The following is a 22,681-nucleotide window of genomic DNA, read 5'->3' as shown; positions in this document are numbered from 1 at the left end:
CCAAAGTTTTTCAAAGCTTTTCCAATTCAGACAGAACACAAAGCCCCAGGAATTCAACACCTAAAAAGATTAAACCTTATTAGCCAATAATTTCACCTTTTTTAGACAAATCAGATGGACACACATTAACAAAAAAAACCAGCTGAGATTACTTGTTTTCTGTCCATATTATAGATTTTTTTAAACACATTGTCTGGTTTTCTTGTGTAATCACTGCATTTTTTGTTATGTTTGAACTCACATCAGTAGCAGCACTGAACAGGAAGAAAGTGCCAATGTGGCTTTGCAAGGAATCAAAGTGATGCTCCATCAATAACTTCAAAAGACTGAAAGTTGTGTAAAACTGACAGGCTTTTATTCGCAATAGCATGGAGTCATGTCCATTCTAGCTGACTATTCTGAACTGGGGAGGGGGCTGTGGAACAGTCATCGTTCTTCAGGAGTCTGTGGGAGGGGCCACAGGTACAGTCGGCCAATGGCCATACCCAGACAGTTAAATATATATATATATATATACATATATATACCCTATTCACCCTTGGTTTTTAAAAGAGTTCACCAGGGTGCAGTGCATCTGGTGTTATAAATTAAGACTTTTGGGCAGGTTGAACTGCCGCCGTGACTATTGTAATGCCGGCTGTGGCTACGTTGCAGCAATGGGGTCCTGGACAGTCTGGGGTGCCTGCATGCAGTCGTCAGCGTTAAATGGATGGATGTGTGGTGATGTGTCTGGCATGTCATCTGTTGGGGCGGGGTAAGATGCCATGGCTATAGTGCATCATGGGTGATGATAGGTGAGGTGGGTGCGGGGCAAGTGGTAATGGTCTCTGGAACCTTTGAGGGCGCCAATTCCCTAACAGAGACTGGGTCCTCGTGCCCTTTAGGTTTTGCCACATAGGCATATTTGGAGTTGGCATGGAGAAGGTGGACACTTTCGACCAGTGGGTTGGACTTACGGCTCCTCACATGCTTCCTGAGTAGGACCAGCCCCTGGGACATCAGCCAGGCTGGCAGTGTGGTCCCTGTTGCAGACTTCTTGGGGAACGAAAATATTCTTTCATGTAGAGTGGCACTGGTGATGGTACATGAGAGTGTCTGATGGAGTGGAGTGCCTGAGGGGAGGACATCTTGCCAGTGGGAGACTGGAAGGACTCTAGTCCACAGGGCTAGGAGGATGGTCTTCTAGACAGTAGCGTTCTCGCTTTTTCACCTGCTTGTTCCCTCGGGGGTTGTAGCTTGTGGTTCTGCTCATGGCGATGCCTCTGGCCAGCAAGTACTGGCGCAGCTCATCACTCATAAAGGAGGGCCCCCGGTTACTATGGATATAGCAAGGTAATCCATACATAGTGAAGAGACTGCATAGATGACTGTGGCAGCTGTCATGTCCAGGCTGGATAGTGAATGGAAAACGTGAGTACTCGTCGATGATGTTGAGGAAGTACATGTTGTGGTAAGAGGAGAAGAGGGATCCTTTAAAATCGATGATCAGGTGTTCAAAGGAGGAAGTGGCCTTTATGAGCTGTGCTCTGTCTGGTCAATAGAAGTGTGGCATTCAGTTTCTGGTCACAGACCTGATCTCCTTGTTGGAGTTAGCAGTTTGTAGGCTTTGATAGAATGGAAGAACCTGGTGACCCCGGGGAGCAGCTGTCATTGTGGAGGGTTTGCAATCAGTCTATTTGTGTGCAGGCACATGTTCCGCGGGAGATGGAACATCTGACGGTTAATTGAGTTTCACAGACTGGTACAATATATCGTAATTGTTGGAGGAAAGTTAGATTCTTCACCTCAATATCTTGTTGTTTTATTATTTTACCTCACTGCTGGTGTTGAACATGAAACCCACCGCCCGTTGGTCAGTCAGCAAGGTAAATCGTTTGCCAGCCAGGTAGTGTCTCCAGTGCCATACTGCCTCAACAATGGCTTGGGCCTCTTCCTCATTGGAGGAGTGTTGAATTTCTGGGCCCAGGAGGGTGGGAGAAAAGAAGGCGACAGGTCTGCCCGCCTGGTTAAGTGTGGCAGCCGAAGCGAAGTCAAATGCATCACTCTCCACCTGGAACAGGGTGGATTCATCCATGGCATGCATCATACCTTTGGCAATGTCTGCCTTGATGTGGCTGAAAGCTGCACGGGCCTCTGGTGCCAGGGGAATGGCGGTAGATTTAATGAGGGGTTGGGACTTGTCCACATAATTGGGGATCCACTGGGCATATTAGGAAAAGAAGCCCAGACACCTTTTCAGGGCTTTGAGGCTATAGGGAAGGGGGAGTTCCAAAAGTGGATGCATGCGATTGGGATCGGGGCCAATGACTGTTCTCCATGATGCAGCCAAAGATGGCAAGATGGGATGTGTGAAATACACATTTAGCCTTATTGTCTGTGAGTTTAAGGATTTTGGTGGACTGGAGGAATTTTTGGAGGTTGGCGTCATGATCCTGCAGGTCATGGCCACAAATGGTGACATTGTCCAGATACGGAAATGTGGCCTGCAGCTCATACTGGTCTACCATTCGGTCCATCTCCAGCTGGAAGTCCGAGACCTTGTTGGTGAAGCTGAAGGGAACCCTCAGGAAATGGTAGAGGCAGCCAACCGTCTCAAAACCAGTATACAGGCGGTCCTCCAGGTGGATGGGGAGCTGGTGGAGAATACCCAATATTGAGCGATATGGTTACCATATTGGATCTGCGGGGAAGAGGGTACGCATCCAGTTGCATAAATCTGTTAAGGGTCTGACTGTACTCAATGACCATCCTATTTTTCTCCCCATTCCTCACCACCACCACTTGGGCTCTCCAGGGGCTAGTGCTGGCTTCAATCATCCCCTCATTGAGTAGCCACTGCACCTCCAACTAAATAAAAAGAAGGCCATGTCCTCGGCACTGTACCGCCTACCTTTGGTGACAATAGGTTTAGAGTCAGCAGTGAGGTTAGCAAACAGTGGTGGAGGGGTGATCTTGAGAGTTGAGAGTCCGCAGGTCGAGCACCTTGGGCCATCTTAGTTGGGAACGGTGGGTAAGAAGTCGAGGGGTTTTCGCTGGTAGAGCACAGTGGGTGATTTAAGAACTGCTGGTTACAGACAGTGAAAGGGGTGGGGGGGGGTGCCATCATACACAATTGTCACACTTTCAATGTGGCATTGGAAGTCCTGTCCCAGTAGCATGGCAGCACCTGGCTGACATTAAATTCTTTGTAGTCTGTGCCCCGAACAGTCAGGGTCACTACGCAGTAGCCGTGGAGATGAGCCGTTCTGGACTTCGAGGCCTAGGAGACTTTGTGACTCACTGGCTTAACCATGAGGGAGTAGCACTGCACTGTGTCCAGATGAATGAAGCTCTCCATGCTCCCACTATTGAACAGCTTGTCATGTGACCATTTACCTGTATGTCCATCTGGTGAGGACTACCTTGATCCAGCATGATGGAGTCTAGTGTCGGGTTGCTGCCTTTTGCTGCGATAGAGAGTTCATGTATTCAGCTGCAAGAGGCAATATTCAAGATGGCAGCCCCCTTGGTCCGCACGTGGCTCTGCTGGGTTGAGGTGACATGGGCTTACACAATTTTGAGTAGTGCCCTTTCTTCTTGCAGCTGTAGTAAACCGCTTCTTTTGCCGGGCAGCGATTCCTCAGGCTCTTTCTCAGGCCACAGAAGTAGCACTTTGGGTGCTCAAGGAGGTGATTGGTAGGATGTGGTGATGGCGGTGTTGTATGATCGCAGAGTACAGCTGCTGTGGTCAGATCACTGGTGCTGTGTGGCAGTGGGTGACATTCCAAGATGTCACTAGGCTGCCACGAGGTAGCCACGTTGTTGGCCGAATAGGCTTCCATCTTCTGGTGGGCCACCTCTAGCATGCCTGCCAGTTTGACTGCCCTCCACAAATTGAGCTCACCTTGCTCCAACAGTCTTTGACGGGATGCCTATGACATACGTGTCTCTAATCAGGTCCTCCGAGTTCTCTGCGGCCGTCATGGCCTTGCAATCGCAGGCTTGTCTGAGAGTTCATAAGGCCCAGAGGTACTCAGTGCTAGATTCCCTGGGTTGCTGTTTTGGTGTGGCCAGGAAGTGTCTCGCGTAGGCCTCGCTTACATTCTTCAGGTACTGGTCCAATAGAATGTCCATTCTGTATACCAGGGGCTCAACCCAGCAGTGTAGTACCTGCAGCTTGTTGTTCTCTGATCGGACAATGGCAGATGATGCCTGGAGGAACACTTCGAAGCAACGCAGCCAGAGTTCAAAGATGGTGGAGGTTTCAGGGGATTGAGGGTTGATTTCCAACTTCTCCGGCTTCAGGATCTGCTCCATTGTCAAAATTTACTGCGAATAAAATTGATGAACCCTCAATAACTCCATAAGACTGGAAGTTATGTAAAACTGATAGACGTTTACTCACAATAGCATGGTCGACTGTCCTGAACTGGGAAGGGGCTGTGGAACAATCACCTTTATTCAGGTACAGTTGGCCAATGGGCATGTCCAAACAGATAAATGTACAAACAGTGGTTTACCACACAGAGGACCCTCAATATAAGTGAAGTTAGTTACACTTGAATCAGATACTTGTTAAGCATGAGGAAATACAGAGTGACCCAGCAGGCAGATAAGCAATGGTAATGATGGTTAATTGGAAACCTGCATCATTTAGCAACAGAAGGAATTTGATTTTTATAAATGATGTTTTTGCTGGTTTTGAAAATAATTTCATTAGTCAAGAGCTGTTTGGCCATTGTGTTTACTCCTTGTGGGTCTGACATCAGTACCAGGATCGACCTCTCTGGAATTGAGTCTGCTTCCAGAAGCAAATTCAATGATTAATTTTGAAGCCTTGCATGACGGTATGTATAGAAGGGTTGCTGACATGAGCATACCCTGACTGCACACACTGACTCTAAATCTGCTCGAGGACTTTCTTTCATTGTCTGAGCTTGGGGCAACTGGGGGAAGTGTGATCTAAGAATCCCTTTTACGTGTTGGCTTACAAAGAAGTTAAATTTGGCTGTGACAGTTACATGGATTCCAAATAATAAAGCTTTTCCAACAGGCATTTAAACATCTCTGCATTTAACACACACCTTGGAATTAGATGGCGTTAATGCACAGGAGCTCAGGCAATTCAGATCGGTAACAGCACCTCCAAGACCTTCAAACTGAGCACAGGGACTGCCCCCACCCCCAGGGCTGCGTGCTTAGTCCACTGCTGTTCATTCTGCTCTCCCATGACTGTGCAGCTAAACACAGCTCGAACCACATCATCAAGTTTGCTGATGACGCGACCACGATGGCCCTGATCAGTAAGAAAGACGAGGCAGCAAACAGAGATGAGGTGCAGTTGCTAATAGGCTGGTGCAGAGACAACAATCTGTATCTGAATGTTTATAAAACACCTGCATCTGAATGTTAATAAAACAAAAGAGATTGTTGTAGACTTCAGGAGGGCCGGGGGACCATGCTCCGATGACCATTGACGTCTCCATCATTGAGGTCGTCAAGAGTATCAAATTCCTTAGAGTGTATTTGGCAGAGAATCTCACTTGGTCCCTTAACACCAGCTCCATAGCCAAGAAACCTCAGCAACACCTCTATTTCCTGCACAGGCTGAGGAAAGCTCATCTCCCACCCTCCATCCTCACTACATTCTACAGAGGATGTATCGAGACCATCCTGTGCAAATGCATCAATGCCTGGTTTGGAAGCTGTACCTCCTCGGACCGCAAGACCCTGCAGAGGATAGTGAAGTCAGCGGAAATGATCACTGGGGGCTCTCTTCCCACCATGAAGGACATCTACAACACTTCATGCAGGCAAAAGGCAATAAACATTGTGAAGGACTCTTCACACCTTTCACTTTTTCCCTTATTCCAACTGGTAGGAGGTACCGTAGCACTTGGGCTCTTAGGTCCAGATTGGGAATCAGTTTTTCCCCCCAAGCCATCAAGCTCCTGAATTCCAAGAACATATGCGGATAGTGTACCGTGGACTTCTACTACATACGTCTTAAGATTTTAATATTTCAATGTGTTTAACTTATATTTATGTAAATATGCTCCGTGGTCCTGGAGAAACACTATCTCGTCTTTACCATGTAAGCATGAATGATAAATAAAAGTGACTTGACTTGGCAGGTGATGGATGAATGTCAGGTTACCACTGAAGACACTGGATGCACTTAATCAATTTGATTTGCTTTTGCACATGTTTATGTGTAATTAACTCAAGGTTGCCTAGCTACCTTCATGCACAAGGGAGCAAGTGATTCCTCCACATGATCTATGCTCCTGCAACAGTCACCACATTGTATCTCTTCACAAATATCTGTTCATATAAATCATCATGGATATAAGTATGTTAGACAGGGATGTAAAACATTTTGACTTTCAGAAAACCTTAATAATACACCATTGAGGAGACTTTAGAGAAGATTAAATGGTTTAGAACTTGGAAATTAAATTTGATTAAAAGCTAGTCACAATGAAGGAGACAGTCAGTGGGAATTGTAAGTCATCTCTCATGAGCCCATAAGGGCCAAGCAATGTCTAAATTTAGAGACCAAATTTACTAATTCTGAGGACAAAATGAAAGCTCCAAGGGATTTTTATCAGATTGTAGAATACTGAGTTATAGAGGCCATTTGGTTTTTAAATCCACACCAGCTTTCTAGAGCAACCCCATAGCTTTAAAAATTATTTCACCCCCACCCCCCCAAGTCACTGTACAATTCCCTTCGAAAACTGTTTCTCAACCACTCCTATGGCCAGTGGGCTCCAGGTCATAACGACTTTCTACAGAAAATGCCTTGGCTACATTCTTCCTGTATTTTTACCCATCATTTTGGTGGCTGCAAATGAAATGTACCTTGAGTGAAAATGCTGTTTGGTTAAAAGAATAAAAGTCACAATTACACCTTGGAGGTGGGAAAGCTGGATAGAATGATTTGTGGTTTAAATTTCCTAGTCGTTAAAAGCTCACTTCTAGTAAATAAGGCCATAAACTAGGTAATAGAATACTGGGTTATAGGGCAGGTGTGTGGATTGTAAATGCTTACATGATGAATCCAAATAAAATCATAATGCCCACTGTTGGAACACTGCATATTGCTTAAGTTCCATTCTGTAAAGTGGATTCTGTGGCATTGAACAACTCACAGCAGAGATTCGCTTGGATGCAGCCAGCTATAAGAAAACAACTAGAAATGCTTCAGTGAAAAGAGAAGACATGAAGGGAATGATTCAACAGGAATGGTTAAAATTATTAGGGTATGGAATGGGAAAACTTTAATTGAACTGTGCTCACTAAATTTGTTTTCTAAGAGAGGCCAACAAATTTAAATGTGAGAGAACTGAGACAAAGAAGAAAATTCTTTTATGTGGGGCTCAGGAATGCAAGATTCAAAATGATGATCGAAGAAATGGTTAACATTTAACAAGCAGAGGTCAGCATTCAAGAAGATACATGACTGAGGAAAAGAGCAATAAAGGGATTCAAGAACAAGAGGTCACATAGAGTTAGACATACTGATTATGTGGAAGAAAGCATCAGTGACGTCAGGATTTGGGTCAGGATAAATGGCCAGATTCCACGCTATTTCAGAAATATACTTCATATTCATAACGCCAATCCCTGGCATAACTTAGGATGCAAACTCGATCTCTGGTTATTGTGTCAGACAAAAATAAAAATTCACATTATCCTAACTGCTGAGCTGTCTTCCATGGATTCTGAGTGGATCCCTGCAGAATGACAATTGAGGGCAGTGGTAGACTTCATTGTCATTGGTAATGAATCGCAGATGGCTGACTGCCTCTGCAGATCTTCATGCATCAGAAGACACTCTGTCTCTCAGTAGAATTTCTGGTGTATTTTTGTTGAATGACAACATTGTCTGACGGGTTTAATGCAACCTAGATTGTATACCTAAAATGGATGAGGGGGGGGGGGGTGGGGGGGTGGCTTGGGAGGAGGGAGTGGGGGGGGGAGAAAAAGTCACTGTATATGTGTGAAAAAGAAAAAGTGTACATCATGGCTAATGTGATTTATGGTGTGAAAAATAAAAAATTTAAAAAAAAAGAAGACACTGTCTCATACTCTTTCTACAAACTCTGAACCTCCCCATACACTGCAATACTGTGCTCTCCCAGTATAACTTGGATATTACTCACATTAAGATTTCCATGTTGATGGATTCTTTGAGGACATTTTTAATTTAATTTGCCCACCAGAAAACTAACAGGATTAGGATCATTTTACATTTCTCCTGACTTTACTGTCTTCAATAAGCAAGATACTGCAGATATTACAAGTCTGAAAATATCTTGACTAACAGACAACACCGCTGGAGAGAAGTACAGGCTTCAGATCAATGACCTTTCACCAGGCTGAGATGCTTAATGATCATACATGATACAAGTTGCAGAGAAGGGAAGGGTGGAGAGAACAATGAGAATTCCTAATTTCTCTCCACAGATACTTGCAGACCTGCTGAGTATTTCTATTTTAGTTACTGAGCATGAATATAATATTTGGTGAAATTGAGCCTGGTGTAAACATGGACAGGTGCCTCAATCCTGTCCACTTCCTGCTAAGTGGGCTACATTATGATGCCCTCGAAGTTTCTGTATTGCACATACTCAACACTAAAGTCTTCTGTGTCACGTGCTATATCTGAGTTCACGGATAAAATTCATCTCTGTGTAAATTTATTTCTCTAATAGTTGAGATGATCACAAATCAGTGCAATCTCACATCAAGCTCTGTTCATCGATCATCCTCATGCCTGTTGACACATCTTGGTTCCCAAATGAACAAACTCTCAACGTTAAAATTTATACCCATTCTTAAACCTCACTTGGTCTTTATAATCTCCAAGAGTCTGTCAACCCATTGAATTTTTTTTTAGTGATTTATGGCCTTGTGATTATTCCTGTTCCTTCACTGGTAAAAATAATTTCTCCTTCGTATCTTGCCACCAGTCTTCCTTAAGTCATTTCTTAAAGCCTTCATTTTTTAAAATTCATTGTTTATTTACATGTCCTGATATCATCTGATGAGGCTTAGTTTGATTAAGGATCTGTGAAATATCATGTTGCATCTAGCCATGTAATTGCAAGAAGTTGTTAGATACTTCAAAACATTCCTAACTTATTCATGCTTGGTATGACTGATTAAAAAATACTTTTGTTTTGATTTGGCTAAATAACTGAGACAATTTTATGGGTTTCAAACAAATTACCTTTGACAAGTGGAGGCTCAACAAAACTTTAACAATTTTGCTGATGTTCCATAATTCAATTTTGAGGAAGTAGAAATCCTCAAATTGGCATTAAGCAGACACAACATTCCCTTAACACCTTTTAACTACGTACATGTCTATTTTTCTATGCAAGTCAGTAATACCATCCCAGAAATGACTTCCTACACCTGAATTTCAAAGAAGCAATAATGCAAGAATGGGTTAATGTGAGAACAAAAGATTTATAATTTGTCCATGCTTACATATGAATGGAACAAAAATCATATGTGCTGTTATGGGCCTAGAGGACCCCAAAACCCAGCAGCAATAGAAATTCACCAAGACAAATGATTACTTAAACAAAAATTGCTTTTAATTTTCTTTAAACATGAAACAGGATCAAACTTTAACTTATTACTATTAACTTAACCCCTTTTTAATTCTAAGCTCACGTGAATGTAATGTGTATACGTTCAGGAAAGTACTTTGCTTTAATAGTCCAATCATTCACTTCTCACTTCTCCAAGTTCACTGGTATCAGGCAATTCTTCTACTGTGAACAGAATTTTCACCAGGCTCTGATGCTGAAAGGTAAATGGTAACCACTCAGGAAGGTCCTTGTTGGTTTCAGAGAGAGAATCGTTGCTCGTTGGACACACACAAACTGATTTCCTCCTATCAGTCACTTTTGTACCTTGCCAAAGAAACTTCACCATCATGGGTTTTCCAAATGATAACCTCTTCTTCCAGGTCACCAGAGTTCCTCTTGTTTCCCTTATTTCAGGAGAAACACTCTCACCAGCCATTTCCTCTTGTAAGGACTACAAGGGTTTTCAACAGGCTGAACTCAAGAACCTACAACCCATCTTCAAAACGAGGGTTTCAACAAGCTTCCTGCTTGCCATGTTGCAGCCTCAAAAGCTACTCCAGAACCGACCTCTCTCTCTGCTTATTAAAAAAGAACAAACCTTCTTCCAAGACTCCAAACCCATTCCTTGAAAGATCATTCTCAGCACTTGAGCAAAAATTTTTCATTTGCATCTGCTTTCTTTCCAAAGCAGTTCCATTGTCTTGGTAAAGTCACAGAGCCCAAATGTGTAGCTTCAGCAAAGCTCTTGCATTTTAAATGAGATGTGAAGTGTAAGTATCTGTTTGTGAAGTGACTTACATTGAACCCCCACCATCTATCTCTTTCATCGACAAATTATTTATAATATGATATAAAATATAACCTGTAACATTACCACTTTTCTATTCTATCTTTATATTTTTGGGGGTCTGGGAAGGTAAACATTCATTACTCAAGCCTAATTGGTTAATTGATTGGATGCTCTGACCCAACAATTTTGAATTGCTTTATCAATTATTTTTTAAAATGTTCATGGGATGTGGGCACTCCTGACACAAACAGTATTTATTGCCTTGACCTGAAAATTCAGATAGTACAAATCAATGTATAGTTTATATTTTAAAAGGTCATTTAACTTTTAGATTACTGTCATTACATTCACATTATGCTTAAAATAAATAGGAGTCTAATTCATTCAGTGTGAGACAATCTAGGAGATTAGTTGCAATGGGTAGCGTGGTAAATTTTTTCATTAACTTAACAACCTAGAGCAAATATCAGCCCAGATGTTCAACACAATTTCAGTGATGTTAATGCCATTTAATAAATTCCAATGTCAGTTTTACACTGAAGTTAGTCTTTCAAGCAATTATTCAGGACAGGTGTTATGCATGCAATTAACTTTGGACACTCAATAAATTACATGATATCACCATTAGATGCGATGGTTGAAGTACTAATCCTGAATGGTGAAATCAATGGTACTGTACGGCGTCTTAGAATCTTGGAAGGGGAATGAGCTAATGTTAAAGGTGATTTGATAATAGAATCTTTGTGGGCTGAAATCTGTGTTTAATATCCTTTCTTTGCAAATACTTAGAAATGCTATGAGCAGAATTCATGGAGATAAGGTTTTCCCAACGAGTTACAATGACAACACAGCATGAATTCTTGTTCCTGAATAGCTTAGATTCAGATCTCACTGCAAGACTTGAGCATACTTAGAATCATACAGCATGGAAACAGACCCTTCGGCCCAACTTGTCCATGCCAGCCAAGTTGTCCACCAGAGCTCTTCGCCTTTGCCAGCATTTGGAACATACTCTTCCACGCAGTATGTTGTCCACTGTGGTGCATTAGAACAAATCATTAGATCAGTGGTGCTCTCTGCTATTTTGTGTGTAAAAGTGGAATTATTAAAAGAAAGCAAAGTTAAAAATTGATATTCATTTCTAAACCAACATGAGGAAAAATATCTTAACTGTTCATTTATCCTTTTTGCTATTTTAAGGATTTTGTAGCTTACTAATTAGAGGGCAGATATGCCAAAGCACAACATTTCCTGCTATTACATTCCGCCTGGATACTCTCTGACCAGATGGCATTAACATCGACTTCAGTTTCTGCTAGAACACTCCCAGTTCTCCCTTTCTTCCCTATCCCTCTTTCTACTTTCCTCCACCTCTCCCCCCTTCCTTCTCCTTTCACAGACCCACCACCCCCCCCCCCCACTTGCTGGTGCACCCTCCCTCCCATATCCACTTATTACCTCCTGCCTGTTGACCTGTGCTCATCCTCCCCCCCTCCTCCCACCCCACCATATTATTCAAGCACCTGTCTACATTTTGGTCATGCCTTGATGTAGAGCTCAAGCTGGAAACGTTGGTTGTGCTGTATAAGGTCTGTTGTTTGACCTGCAATGTGTTTGTACTTTTATTATTCTGCCCTGTTGGCATTGTTCTGAGAAAGTTACTGGGACTGTAGAGCTTGAACTACATGGAGAAGCTGGATTGACTGAGACTCTTCCCCATTGAACATTAGAGGCTAGGGGTGGAAGTCATTAAAGTTGAAAGTATCATGAAAGCATAGATGAGGTAAATAGGCACTGTCTTTTTCTCAGTGAAGGGGATTGTAGAGCACAGATTTAAGGTGAGAGAGGAAAGATTTCAAAGCCTGGAGGCACCTTTGTTAAGCAGAAGGTAATGGGTGTATGGGATGAGCTTTTAGAGAAAATGGTAAAGATGCGGACAATTGTACCTTTATAAGACATTTAGACATGGATAGGAACTGATTAGAGGGATATGGGTTGAAGGCAGGCCAATGGACTAGCTTAGTCAGCGTGGGTGGACGTTAGGCTAAAGGACCTGTTTCAGTGCTGTAGTACTCCATTACATTATTAACAATTCAAAATTCCTGAAGAAACCATCTAAATCAGGAGGACAGGTGACTTATTGGAGGTGCAGAAGATTATGAGAGGCATAGATCAGATGGACCCTTTTCCCAGGGCAACAATAGCAAATACCAGAGGACATTTGTTTTAGGCAAGGGGAGGAATGTTTAGGGGAGATGTCAAAGGTAATTTTGTTTTTTCCACATAGAGTGGTGGGTGCCTGGAATGCACCGCCATGAAATGGTGCTGTAGGCTGGTCCATTAGGAACACTTAAAAGATTCTTAGATGGGCACATGGATGTAAGAAAAATAGAGGGTTATGGGCTGTGAGATTGGGAAGGATGAGAATGATGGGGAATAGATTTTTTTTAGGCCAGCACAACAATGTGGGCCAAAGGGGCTCATGTTGTGCCGTCATGTAGCTTATTTTGAATTTTCTTCTCATCAGAGTTTTGTTTGCTTTCTTGATGCTTCTACTACTGGAGGCACCATTGAATCCCCAAATCCACCCCATTGTCAGCATCTATAATCCAATTAACTTTAAAGTTTATATTGAATGATCATTTTACTGCTGTGGTTTAACCAATATCAATTCTAACTTTCATCTTGGATGAGATTTTAATTTATTGAAGTTCATTGTGAACTTTAAGGAGCTTGGTGGATATTTTCTACCACGTTACTGCCATTTTTCATGTTTTCAGGTTCTGCTTTACACAGTCATTTACACAGTCACCAATTGCCTGGCAGACTAACACATCTCTCAATGCACATTAGACTGGTGTTATCTAATCATTCATTTTAACATCACGTACAATCTGTCGGTCATTTAGAGGCTGGAATATTTGTAATGTAACAATTGTAAAGCACCAGATTACAGATTTATTGGATATAGTTGAGCCCCTCAGAGGCAAAAAGGGAAGTCTGTGTGTGGAGACAGAGGATATGTGTGGTGTTCTGAATGAAGACCTGGCATCAGTTTTCACTAAGGAGAAGGGTGGGGAGGATGAAGAGTTTAAGGAGGCATCCACTATAATCTGGAAAATCTCGTGAAGTGGTGCGAGAGTAACAACCGGAGTCTCAACGTGGACAAGATGAGGGAGATGATGGTGGGCTTCAAGAGGACCAGGAATGACCACCCTCCATTACACATCGACAACTCCATAGTGGAGAGAGTGGAGAGCACTTAATTGGTGATTTATTGTGGACACACAACTTCTCCTCACTTGGCAGGAAGGTACAACAGTGACTCATTGAGGATGCCTTCCACCCCGTACACAGCATCTTTCAGCTGCTCCAATTGGGGAAGGGATACAGGAGTGTCAGAGCCAGCACCATCAGGCTGGGGAACAGCTTCTTCCCATGGGCAGTGAGAATGCTGAATGACCAAAGGAACTGTTCACGCTCTTCTATTCATGAAACAATATTTATTTTGTGGCTATGAATACTTGTCCTGCAATGTGCATTGTTTGTCTCTATGTGCATTATGTCTGGTTGTGTGTCTGCATGTTTTGCACCGTGGATCAGAGAACACTGTTTCGTTGGGTTGTTTATGTGCAATCAGATGACAATAAACTTGACTTGTAAGAGGAAATATTAGAGATAGTGACACACAAAACTCTCCAGGGCCTGATAAAAAATATTCCAAATCTATCGGTGGAAGCAAGGGAGGGGATTGCTCGAGCTTTGACAGTGTTATTGGCATTATTTTCAGCCATGGGTGAGGTACCAGAGGGCAGTCAATTTTGTTTGCATGATCGTGAAGGTCAGTCGGGATAAGGCTGGTGAGCCTTGTGTCAGTAGTAAGGAAACTATGGGGAAAAATAGCAAGCAACCTATTTTAAATTATAAATTTTTAAAATTTAAATGTTAAAAAAAAATTTAGACATACAGCATGGTAACAGGCCGTTTCAGCCCACGAGCCCGTGCCTCCCAATTACACCCAGTTAACCTACAACCCTAGGTACGTTTTCAACAGTGGGAGAAAACTGGAGCCCCCGGAGACACAGGGAGAACAGACAAGTCTCCTTACAGACAGTGTGGGATTCGAACCAAAGTACCAGTCACTGGCGCTGTAACCATGTTGCGCAAGCTGCTACGCTAACCGGGCCACCCCGTGATTTAAGATAGCAGGGAATGCTGAGAGGGATTCAGCATGGTTCTGTGCATGGGAAATCCCGACTCACAAATCTGATAGGGTTTTTTGAGGAGGTTACTCAGAAAATTGATAAAGGTTGAAAATGTGGTGAACATGGCCTTGGCAAGGCTTTTGAGAGGCTGCATGGTAAGCTGCTCCAGAGAATTAAGACCATGGGATCCAAGGTGTTTTTGTACACTAGATCCAAAACTAGCTTGGAAATAAGAGGTAGTGGTGAATGGCTGTTTTTCTGACTGGAAATCCTTAAATAGTGGTGATCTGCATTGGGATCTCTGTTACTTGTCTGTCTGCTCCAAAAGAGAAGTTTCTTGAAGACAGAAATTGGTGGAGCAGTAGATAGCGAAGAATTTGGATATATGTAGAGTCAGACTGCAAGTTAAAAAAAAAGCCCTTCAACCCAACTCATCCATGTCAATCATGCCACCTTCTAAACCAATCCCATTTATCTGCATTTTGCCCCTATTCCTCTAACCCAGTGGTTTTCAACCTTTTTCTTTCCACTCACATACCACCTTAAACAATCCCCATGTCTTAGGTGCTCTGTGATTAGTAAGGGATTGCTTAAGGTAGAATGTGAGTGGGAAGGGAAGGTTGAGAATTGTTACTGAAATATTTTGCTTGAGTAAAATGGTCATTGGCCCATTTCCTTTGGAGTTATGAAACCATGCACATAACGAGTCAATTAGGTACGATTTGAACAGTGTTTTCTAACTTTTTCTTCCCATTCACTTAACACCTTAAGCAATCCCTTACTAATCACAGAGCACATATGGCATAGGGAATTCTTAAGGTGGAATGTGAGTTTAGGGGGGCAGTTTGAAAACCACTGGTGTACATAGTTTTTTAATATGTTATTGTTGTTTCTGCCTCTACCACTTCCTCGGGCAGCTTGCAGAACCCTCTGTGTGAAAAATTGCCCCGTGGGTCCCTTTTAAATCTCCCCCCCAACCTTAAACTTTGCTCTAAGGGCATCTATATTAGGAGGTGTCTTTAAAAAAAAAAGCATCCTCTATCCTCAAAGACCCCTTCCACCTAGGCCATGCCCTTTTCACATGGCTACCATAGGGGAAAAAGGTACAGGAAACTAAGACAAGCACTCAATGGCACAAAGACAGCTTCATCCCCGCTGCCATCAGATTCCTGAATAATCAATGAACCAAAGACATAGCCTTACTTTTCATGCACTACATTTTTATTTTGTATATATTGTTGTAAGATGGTTACAATATGAATATTTACTCTATGACGCTGCAGCAAAACATTGAATTTCATGACTTGTTCATGACAATAAATTCTGATTCTGAGTTTTAGACTCTCCTATCCTGGGGAAAAGACTATTGACCTTATCTATGCTCCCTTGTGATATTGTGTACCTCTATAAATTCACCTTCTGCACTTTAGGGAAAGACATGTCCAAGCCTATCCAACCTCTCCATCTAATTCAAGCCATCCAGTCCTGATAATATCCTTGTGAATCTTTTTTTTGTTGCACCCACATTGATCAGCTGGAAAGGTGAATGGAGCAGTGGTACATGGTTCAAAAAAATGTACTGGGAATGTAGGTAAAATGGGTGTGATTGGGCAGCGTTGGCTCGTGGCCTGAAGTGACCTGTACCCGTGCTATGCGTCTAAATTTAAAAGTTTTAAAAATGGAATTTAATTCAGAAAAGTGTGTAAATCATCTAATACAGGCTGGACAAATACAGTAAATAACATTAATGTAAATTCACAGCTCCCTGAAAATGGTGACAAAGGTGAAAAAGTTTACTTTCACAGGCAGGTGTATTGTATACAAGACCAGGCATCGTGTTGCCTCTATACATGATATCAGTTTGGTTGCATTTAGAATACTGTTTGCAGTTCTGGTCATCTTTCTATAGAAAGGATTTGTGTGTGCCAGAAAGGAGAATGTTTCTTGGAATGGATGCTCTTGGTTATACTGAGAGATTGGATGGATTGGGTTTGTTCTCACTGCGTTGATTGGATCGATTGTCAGAATCTTTCTCCAAGGGGTTTTGGAGTCCAAAACTCAAATTCGTTGGTTGAAGGAGAGAGGGGAAATATTTAAAGGAAATTAGGGTGAGAAGTTTTTCACACAGAGGGTGGTCAGTATGTTGATCAAGCTGCCATAGAAGATGATGGGGGTAGATACAATCAGGGCATTTAAAAATACTTGATATGTGGACAAGGAATAAAGGGATTTGGGCCAATTGTAGGAAATGGGATTAGTCTGGTGGGCATCCCAGTGGCATGGATGAGTGGGGCCAAAGGGCCTGTTTCTGTACTGGCAAGAATTCTATGTCTGTGATTACGAATGGGGTTGGTGGGCGAGCTACAATGGAAGGACAACCAACTGAACAAATGCTTTGAGCATTCAATCGTTCCTGCAGTTCCTCTGATAAGGGAGAATGAGGATAATGTATGACATCAGCAGTTAAGCTTCTTCACATTTATGTGACAATCTTTCTCTCCAGCATTCCTTTCTCTTGTAACCATGCACTTAGGCTGAGAGTTTGTGGTGTCCAAAGACCCCCTTTTATGCAACGGTATTCTTGAGACATTAGAATTCTGGTCAAGCGGGGGCATGGGAGGAATTGCCAAGGGGAGGCATTTGCGGGAATGGCCCCCTGAAATGAGGTATTGTGACCACCCCCCGACCCACAGCACTAGCATTGCAGTGTCACTAGTCTCCACATGATGCAAGCAGTGCATTTGTCTGTTATGTCAGAGGGAGGGGGAAGTGTGACGGTGGCAGTGCATGGAGGAGGTTCATGGTAGGTAGGTAGGCACCCCACAACCCCTGTTGAACGAGTTTTCGAATGTCAGATTGTGCTTCCCACCACGGTAATCCCAATGCCCCCCCCTTCTGATTAGACTTGATCTGACACCAAACTTGAAGCAGGCTATTATGGAAGTGGTGTTAGATCACCTGTTCAAAGGCAGTTCATGTCAATCCTGCCCTGAGTTGACACCCACCTCCTTCCTTGAGTTGGAAAGTATGGAATCATGAACACTTTGTCAGGACAGAAGCGTTGCAAATCCGTAGTATTCTGTACAAGGGGGCTCTTGAGTGCAAAAGTGACCCCAAGGCTTCCAGGGGTGGACAATCTTTTTTTTTAAAAACTCACATTCTGCATTGCACAATCCCATGCCATAAATGCTCTGCTGCAGGGATTGCTTAAGGTTGGATGTGAGTGGGAAGGGAAGGTTGAGAATCACTGCTCCAGATGCAATTGTGACTGAAATATTTTGCTTGGGAAAAAACGTCATTGGGCCATTTCCTTTGGAGTTATGAAACCAAACACATAACTAGTCAATTAAGTATGATTAAAATCAGTGGTTTTCAACCTTTTTCCTTTCCACCCACATACCACGGTAAGCAATCCTTTACTAATCACAGAGCACTTATGGTATAGGGATTGCTAAAGGTGGACTGTGCTTCAGACTGATTGGAGGACCCATGTCTGAAACGTGCATTTACTTAAGTAAATAAAGTTAGGTATGGTTATTAATTAAGAATTGGATCATTTTAAAGTAAAACCTGTTGCTTTAATCTCGCGCTTTTCCCCTAAATATAGGGGATGGCAATCTCTCCATTATCCACTTAGCTTCTGGTTCGATGGGCTGGAGATGCAGTGGAGCAGGGCGGCAATGGGGACCGGACACCTGACCCGGGTTCGAATCCCGCGCTGTCCGTAAGGAGTTTACGTCCTCCCCGTAGGGGTATAAATCGGGTGGCACGGACCCGTGGGCCGAAATGGGCTGTTACCGTGCTGTGTGTCCAAATTAAATTAAAACTGGATAAGCAACTGTACGAAGTAGACCAAGGGCAAATTCTTGTGCTCAGACCCTTGCCATGGTCAACATATTCTATGCAAGTTATCATTTGAATGTGAGAGTGTGCTCTCTGCCTCCCTACCGTCCATATCCAATCGCTGGATGATCACCTCTAGTTCCACCTCATTCGGCATGTAGCCCAGAGACCGCATCGCCATACCCAGTTCCTGCTTCGAGATAAACCCGTTGCCGTCACGGTCAAAGACTTTAAAAGCCTCCCGGATCTCTGTAGGAAGGAACGAGGTTATACCGAAGTCAATGTGTGATAAGTTAACACATAATGTTTTGGTTATGTCTAAGTTATATCCATGTCTGGGAAATAGAGACTGAAGTTCAACAACGCGCGTCGTTTTGAATCGACCCCCACCCCCCCACCCCGTGATGGACTTGGAAAATCTTTGCAAGATGCATTATTAAATGTATCGGTGGAATTAATTCATGAAAGCAATCGCGACAACGTTTTCAAAGAAGACGGGTTTCATGAATAAATGCAATCGCTGCTGCAGGTATTTAGCAACGGGCGAGCGACCCACACTGCTCTTTAAATCCCACACTGCTCTTTAAGTCCACCACCACTTTCAATCAGTGATCAAAGTTCTGCACAGGGCGGCAAAGAGAAACCCAACATGAGTACGAGAGCTGCTCGTGGGCCCAGACCAGGTTGTTGTTCTAACATGAATTGAGAAGGGACATGATGACCAGGACTGAAGACAAGCCTTGTGTGTGAAAAGTGGGCAATTCAGCCCCAAAGTGCATTCTGAATAGATCGTCCCCAGGAATTAATTCAACCTGGGAGATTTTGTTTTTAAATAAGTGTCTTCCTTCCACAAATAGCAAATGGAAACTGTGCTGGCCGACGCGCGCTGAATAACAATGCTGAGGTTTCAAGTCAAATACGCGGCTCCTTGCGCCGTCCACTTCCTTCCATCGTTAAGCCATACATGTCTGTGATCGTGTTTACCGTGTGTGTGTGTGGGGGGGGGGAGGCTTTGCATATCTTTTTCCTATCGAATGCCCCCCACCCCCGCTATCACCTGTCTAAAAAAACCCCGCCACTATAGTCAGAGCCCCCCCCCCCCCCCCCTATTTTAACTACAGAAAAAAGACCCCATTCATGCCGGGCACAGTTTTTGGGTGGCGACAGCCCCCGCTACCGCAGTTTGGCGATGGAGCAGAGAACAAACATGTCACTGCTCTCACAGGTAACACCGCGAAGATGCGAAACGACCAGAGAGGAACGGCACTCACCTTCTAGCTCATCTTCAGGTATGTCTATGGGGTCCTGGTTGGTGAGGATGTCAGGGATGGTGTAGATGCCCCGATACATTAAAGTCGCGGTCACTGGATGCATAGGCATTCTTGGATCTTCGGACCACAAGAGGTTCTTCACGATCTTCGCACGGCGAGTTGGAGAGAACCGTCCCCCTCGGTCACTTCCAATGAATCAGCCCGCACACGGGTGCCAAGGGATGGGGTGGCCGTCGTATCTGCGAGTGAACTCGCGGCGAGACTCCATCCATTTCCTGGGCGATGCGGGGAGAGCCGCGAGCTCTGCGCCCCCCGCTCTCCCCAGTCTTGACACGTGGGCTCCACTCGGGAAAATCCCACCTGACACCGAGGAGTAACCTGCGAAGCGCCTTGGAAGGAGAATCACGGCTCCAGACTGCTTCGTCGGGGCGCAGCCTGTTGTTCCAGCTGCGAGACTTTTCCTCGCGGTGGAGTGAGGTCCCCGCAACGTGATGCTCCTCCTGAGCTTTCGTCGCCGAGAGCCGGTGGCTCTCACCCTTCCTCTCTTCGAACCATCGCCTCAGGCTTGGCGAAGCATTTCAAAAGACCAATTTATTTGCCTTCAGCTTCACCACAATCAGAGCACCGACCCATTCATGACTTGCAAGCTGCTGGGTGGAAAAACAAGCACACTCTGATCACAATCCGGTCGGAGAGAGATGGGCAATCCAACAGAGTGGCAACCCAGACCCTTCGCTGGGTCTAATAAAAAGAAGATCGGTCTCATGGGGTTTCAGTAATGAATGGGCGACCGACCCACACGCCGGTCAAAACCCACTCAGTCGCTTTGAATCGGGAAGGAACCGAAGGCTGGTGGCAAACCCGAGAAAGCTGCAGCAAAATGCGTCTCGGGCGGGGTAGGGGGGTGGGGGGCAACCCGTTCCTTCTCAGTTCGACCAACTTGCATGCAGGACGAGGGCTTGAGAGCCAGGCAGGCGATGGTCCCGGACATTTATACCGCTCGAGTTCTGACACGTTCACGTTCCCTGAATGTCTCACGTTGATTTGCCCCGTCTCAGAAATGTTTCTGACACAGTCTCTTCATCCCTTCTCCGGTGGAATATTCTGAAATTCGTGTCTGGCCGTAAAAGAGGAGTTTCAACATAAAAAGTATCGGGTTTCCAGAGTCTGTGGTATCAGTTCGGAACCTGGTAAAGTAAGACCTCTCGATTCTAAACTTCCTCCCATTCCCTTTATTCCCCCCACCCCCATATAAGAGAATTGCAACAAGGTTCAATTTTGTTCAAACCAAAGTTACACGGTTCACCAAAATCTTATCCTGTCAGCCCATTGAATAATAATCATTATTTTCAATTTTAACCTTGCTTTTAAAATGAACGTGATTATCAAGAAAAATAGGATCAAAACCTGCAAGATGCCAGTGACTAGAAGGAGCAGGAACGGATGTGAGCGGGGGGAAAAAAAGTACATGGTGACAGAGACAGACGACGTTTACCGGCCACCCAGACGTGAATTTAGGAAAAGTTCATTTGCACGATTAACTTGTATGGCAAAAACCTCTTTGGGCTACTTTTTGACGGCTTTGGACGTGCTGTGGTTTTAGATGAATTATTTCCACCGGGAAACGAGCAGGATGGACAGCAAAGAAAGAATAGCTTGGTGGAACCCAGCAGGCCAGACCGCATCCGTGGGGAGAAGTGGTCAGTCAACGTTTCAACTGGAAAGCCGAAGCGAAATAACGGGGGAAAGAAGTTGGCGGAGGGGGGCCCCCTGAGCAAGTAGCGCGAAGGACAGAGGCTTTGGAAGATTGATCGTCGGACTTTGGCCTGGTGCAGAAATGAGCCGAGAGCGGTGTTGCAGAAGGACAAGGAAACTCGACGATATCAGGCTGAAAATTATTGCAAGCAATAGCAGAATCTGTATTTACATCACTCATGAAGAGCTGTAAATTAGTTACCAGCACGAGTTTAATCGAAATAATAAAAAGGTCCTTGATAGTTGCACGAATGTATTTCATTTATGTGATTTGTGTCATTCCAGACTGTACTACACAATCTAATTTATAACTGGGGATATCACTCCTTAAGCTTCAGGCTACACTATTTGGGTGTAGATTTTGAATTAGGTGTGCTGAGGCTTTGAAACACAACTAAAAGGCACTTTGGAGATTGCTGTTAATACCTCATCTCAAAATGTTTGCTGCAAATATACAACAATGTATTTTTAAGAGAAAGCGACTTCTCCAATTTCTGTTATCCACCCTACTCTGTGTCTATTTCATTCACTATCCTCCTGTCTCCTTTCTTACATATTCCCACCCCCTTCTAATCCTTCTCAGAGAGCTACCCTGACCCTTCCCCCTATCTTCTACTCTCCCACCTGCATCCTGTGCTGCTCCTCCCACCTCTTCCTTATGGATGACACTTTCCTTATTCTAATATATCCTAATTTCGAAGTATCATCTTCCAAAGCGTGAGCTGCGATATCCCAAATTTCCATCTCTTTAATCCAATAAATCAAACTCTGTGGCTGTTACTTTATGTCGTTTTAATATGTGGATAAAACTGATAAACATTTTGCACAGTTTCATATTAAGACTTTCATAATGATGAATAACGATGTAATTACTGTATAATGATGATATAAAAGATAAATAGAGATAATGAAAAGATTTTAAAGAGATACTGTGACAGGATATATAGAGTATATAGATATGTATTTTGGAGAGAAATTGGGAAAGGTTTGTTAGAGTAGGTCACATACAAATACTTTAAAACATCTTATTTGAAATACTGGAGCTCTGCTAATGCTAGACATATCAGCTCCACAGCTTTTGCAAGAGCTTCGGAGAGTGCCCGAGAGACTTCACTAATGGATTGTTGTTTACAAAAAGGCAGCAGGTGAAATAGCTTGCTGGAGTTGCAGAATGTCTGGAAGAGAATTTGTTGTTCTAAGAGGGTCATGTGGTTTTGCAAGCAGAGCAAG

At 43.6% G+C, this 22,681-nt stretch overlaps 1 protein-coding gene across 1 annotated transcript in view; it reads right to left on the bottom strand.

The window, feature by feature from the left end:
- The window catches only part of LOC138761300 (calcium-binding protein 7), an 85,499-nt gene extending 65,431 nt beyond the window's left edge, over positions 1-20,068 (bottom strand). Inside the window, exons 1-2 of the mRNA XM_069933198.1 lie at positions 19,697-20,068; positions 18,531-18,674 (exon numbers count right to left, since the gene is read on the bottom strand). Coding sequence (XP_069789299.1) covers positions 18,531-18,674; positions 19,697-19,805 — 253 coding nt within the window. The 5' untranslated portion in view covers positions 19,806-20,068. The remainder of the gene's footprint in view (positions 1-18,530; positions 18,675-19,696) is intronic.
- Positions 20,069-22,681: the final 2,613 nt, after the last annotated feature.

This window comes from Narcine bancroftii, chromosome 4 (genome assembly GCF_036971445.1).
Source record: "Narcine bancroftii isolate sNarBan1 chromosome 4, sNarBan1.hap1, whole genome shotgun sequence".
In the NCBI taxonomy this organism is placed as follows: domain Eukaryota; kingdom Metazoa; phylum Chordata; class Chondrichthyes; order Torpediniformes; family Narcinidae; genus Narcine; species Narcine bancroftii.
Note: the sequence above shows the minus strand (reverse complement) of the source record. Positions and strands in the feature narration are given on the sequence as shown.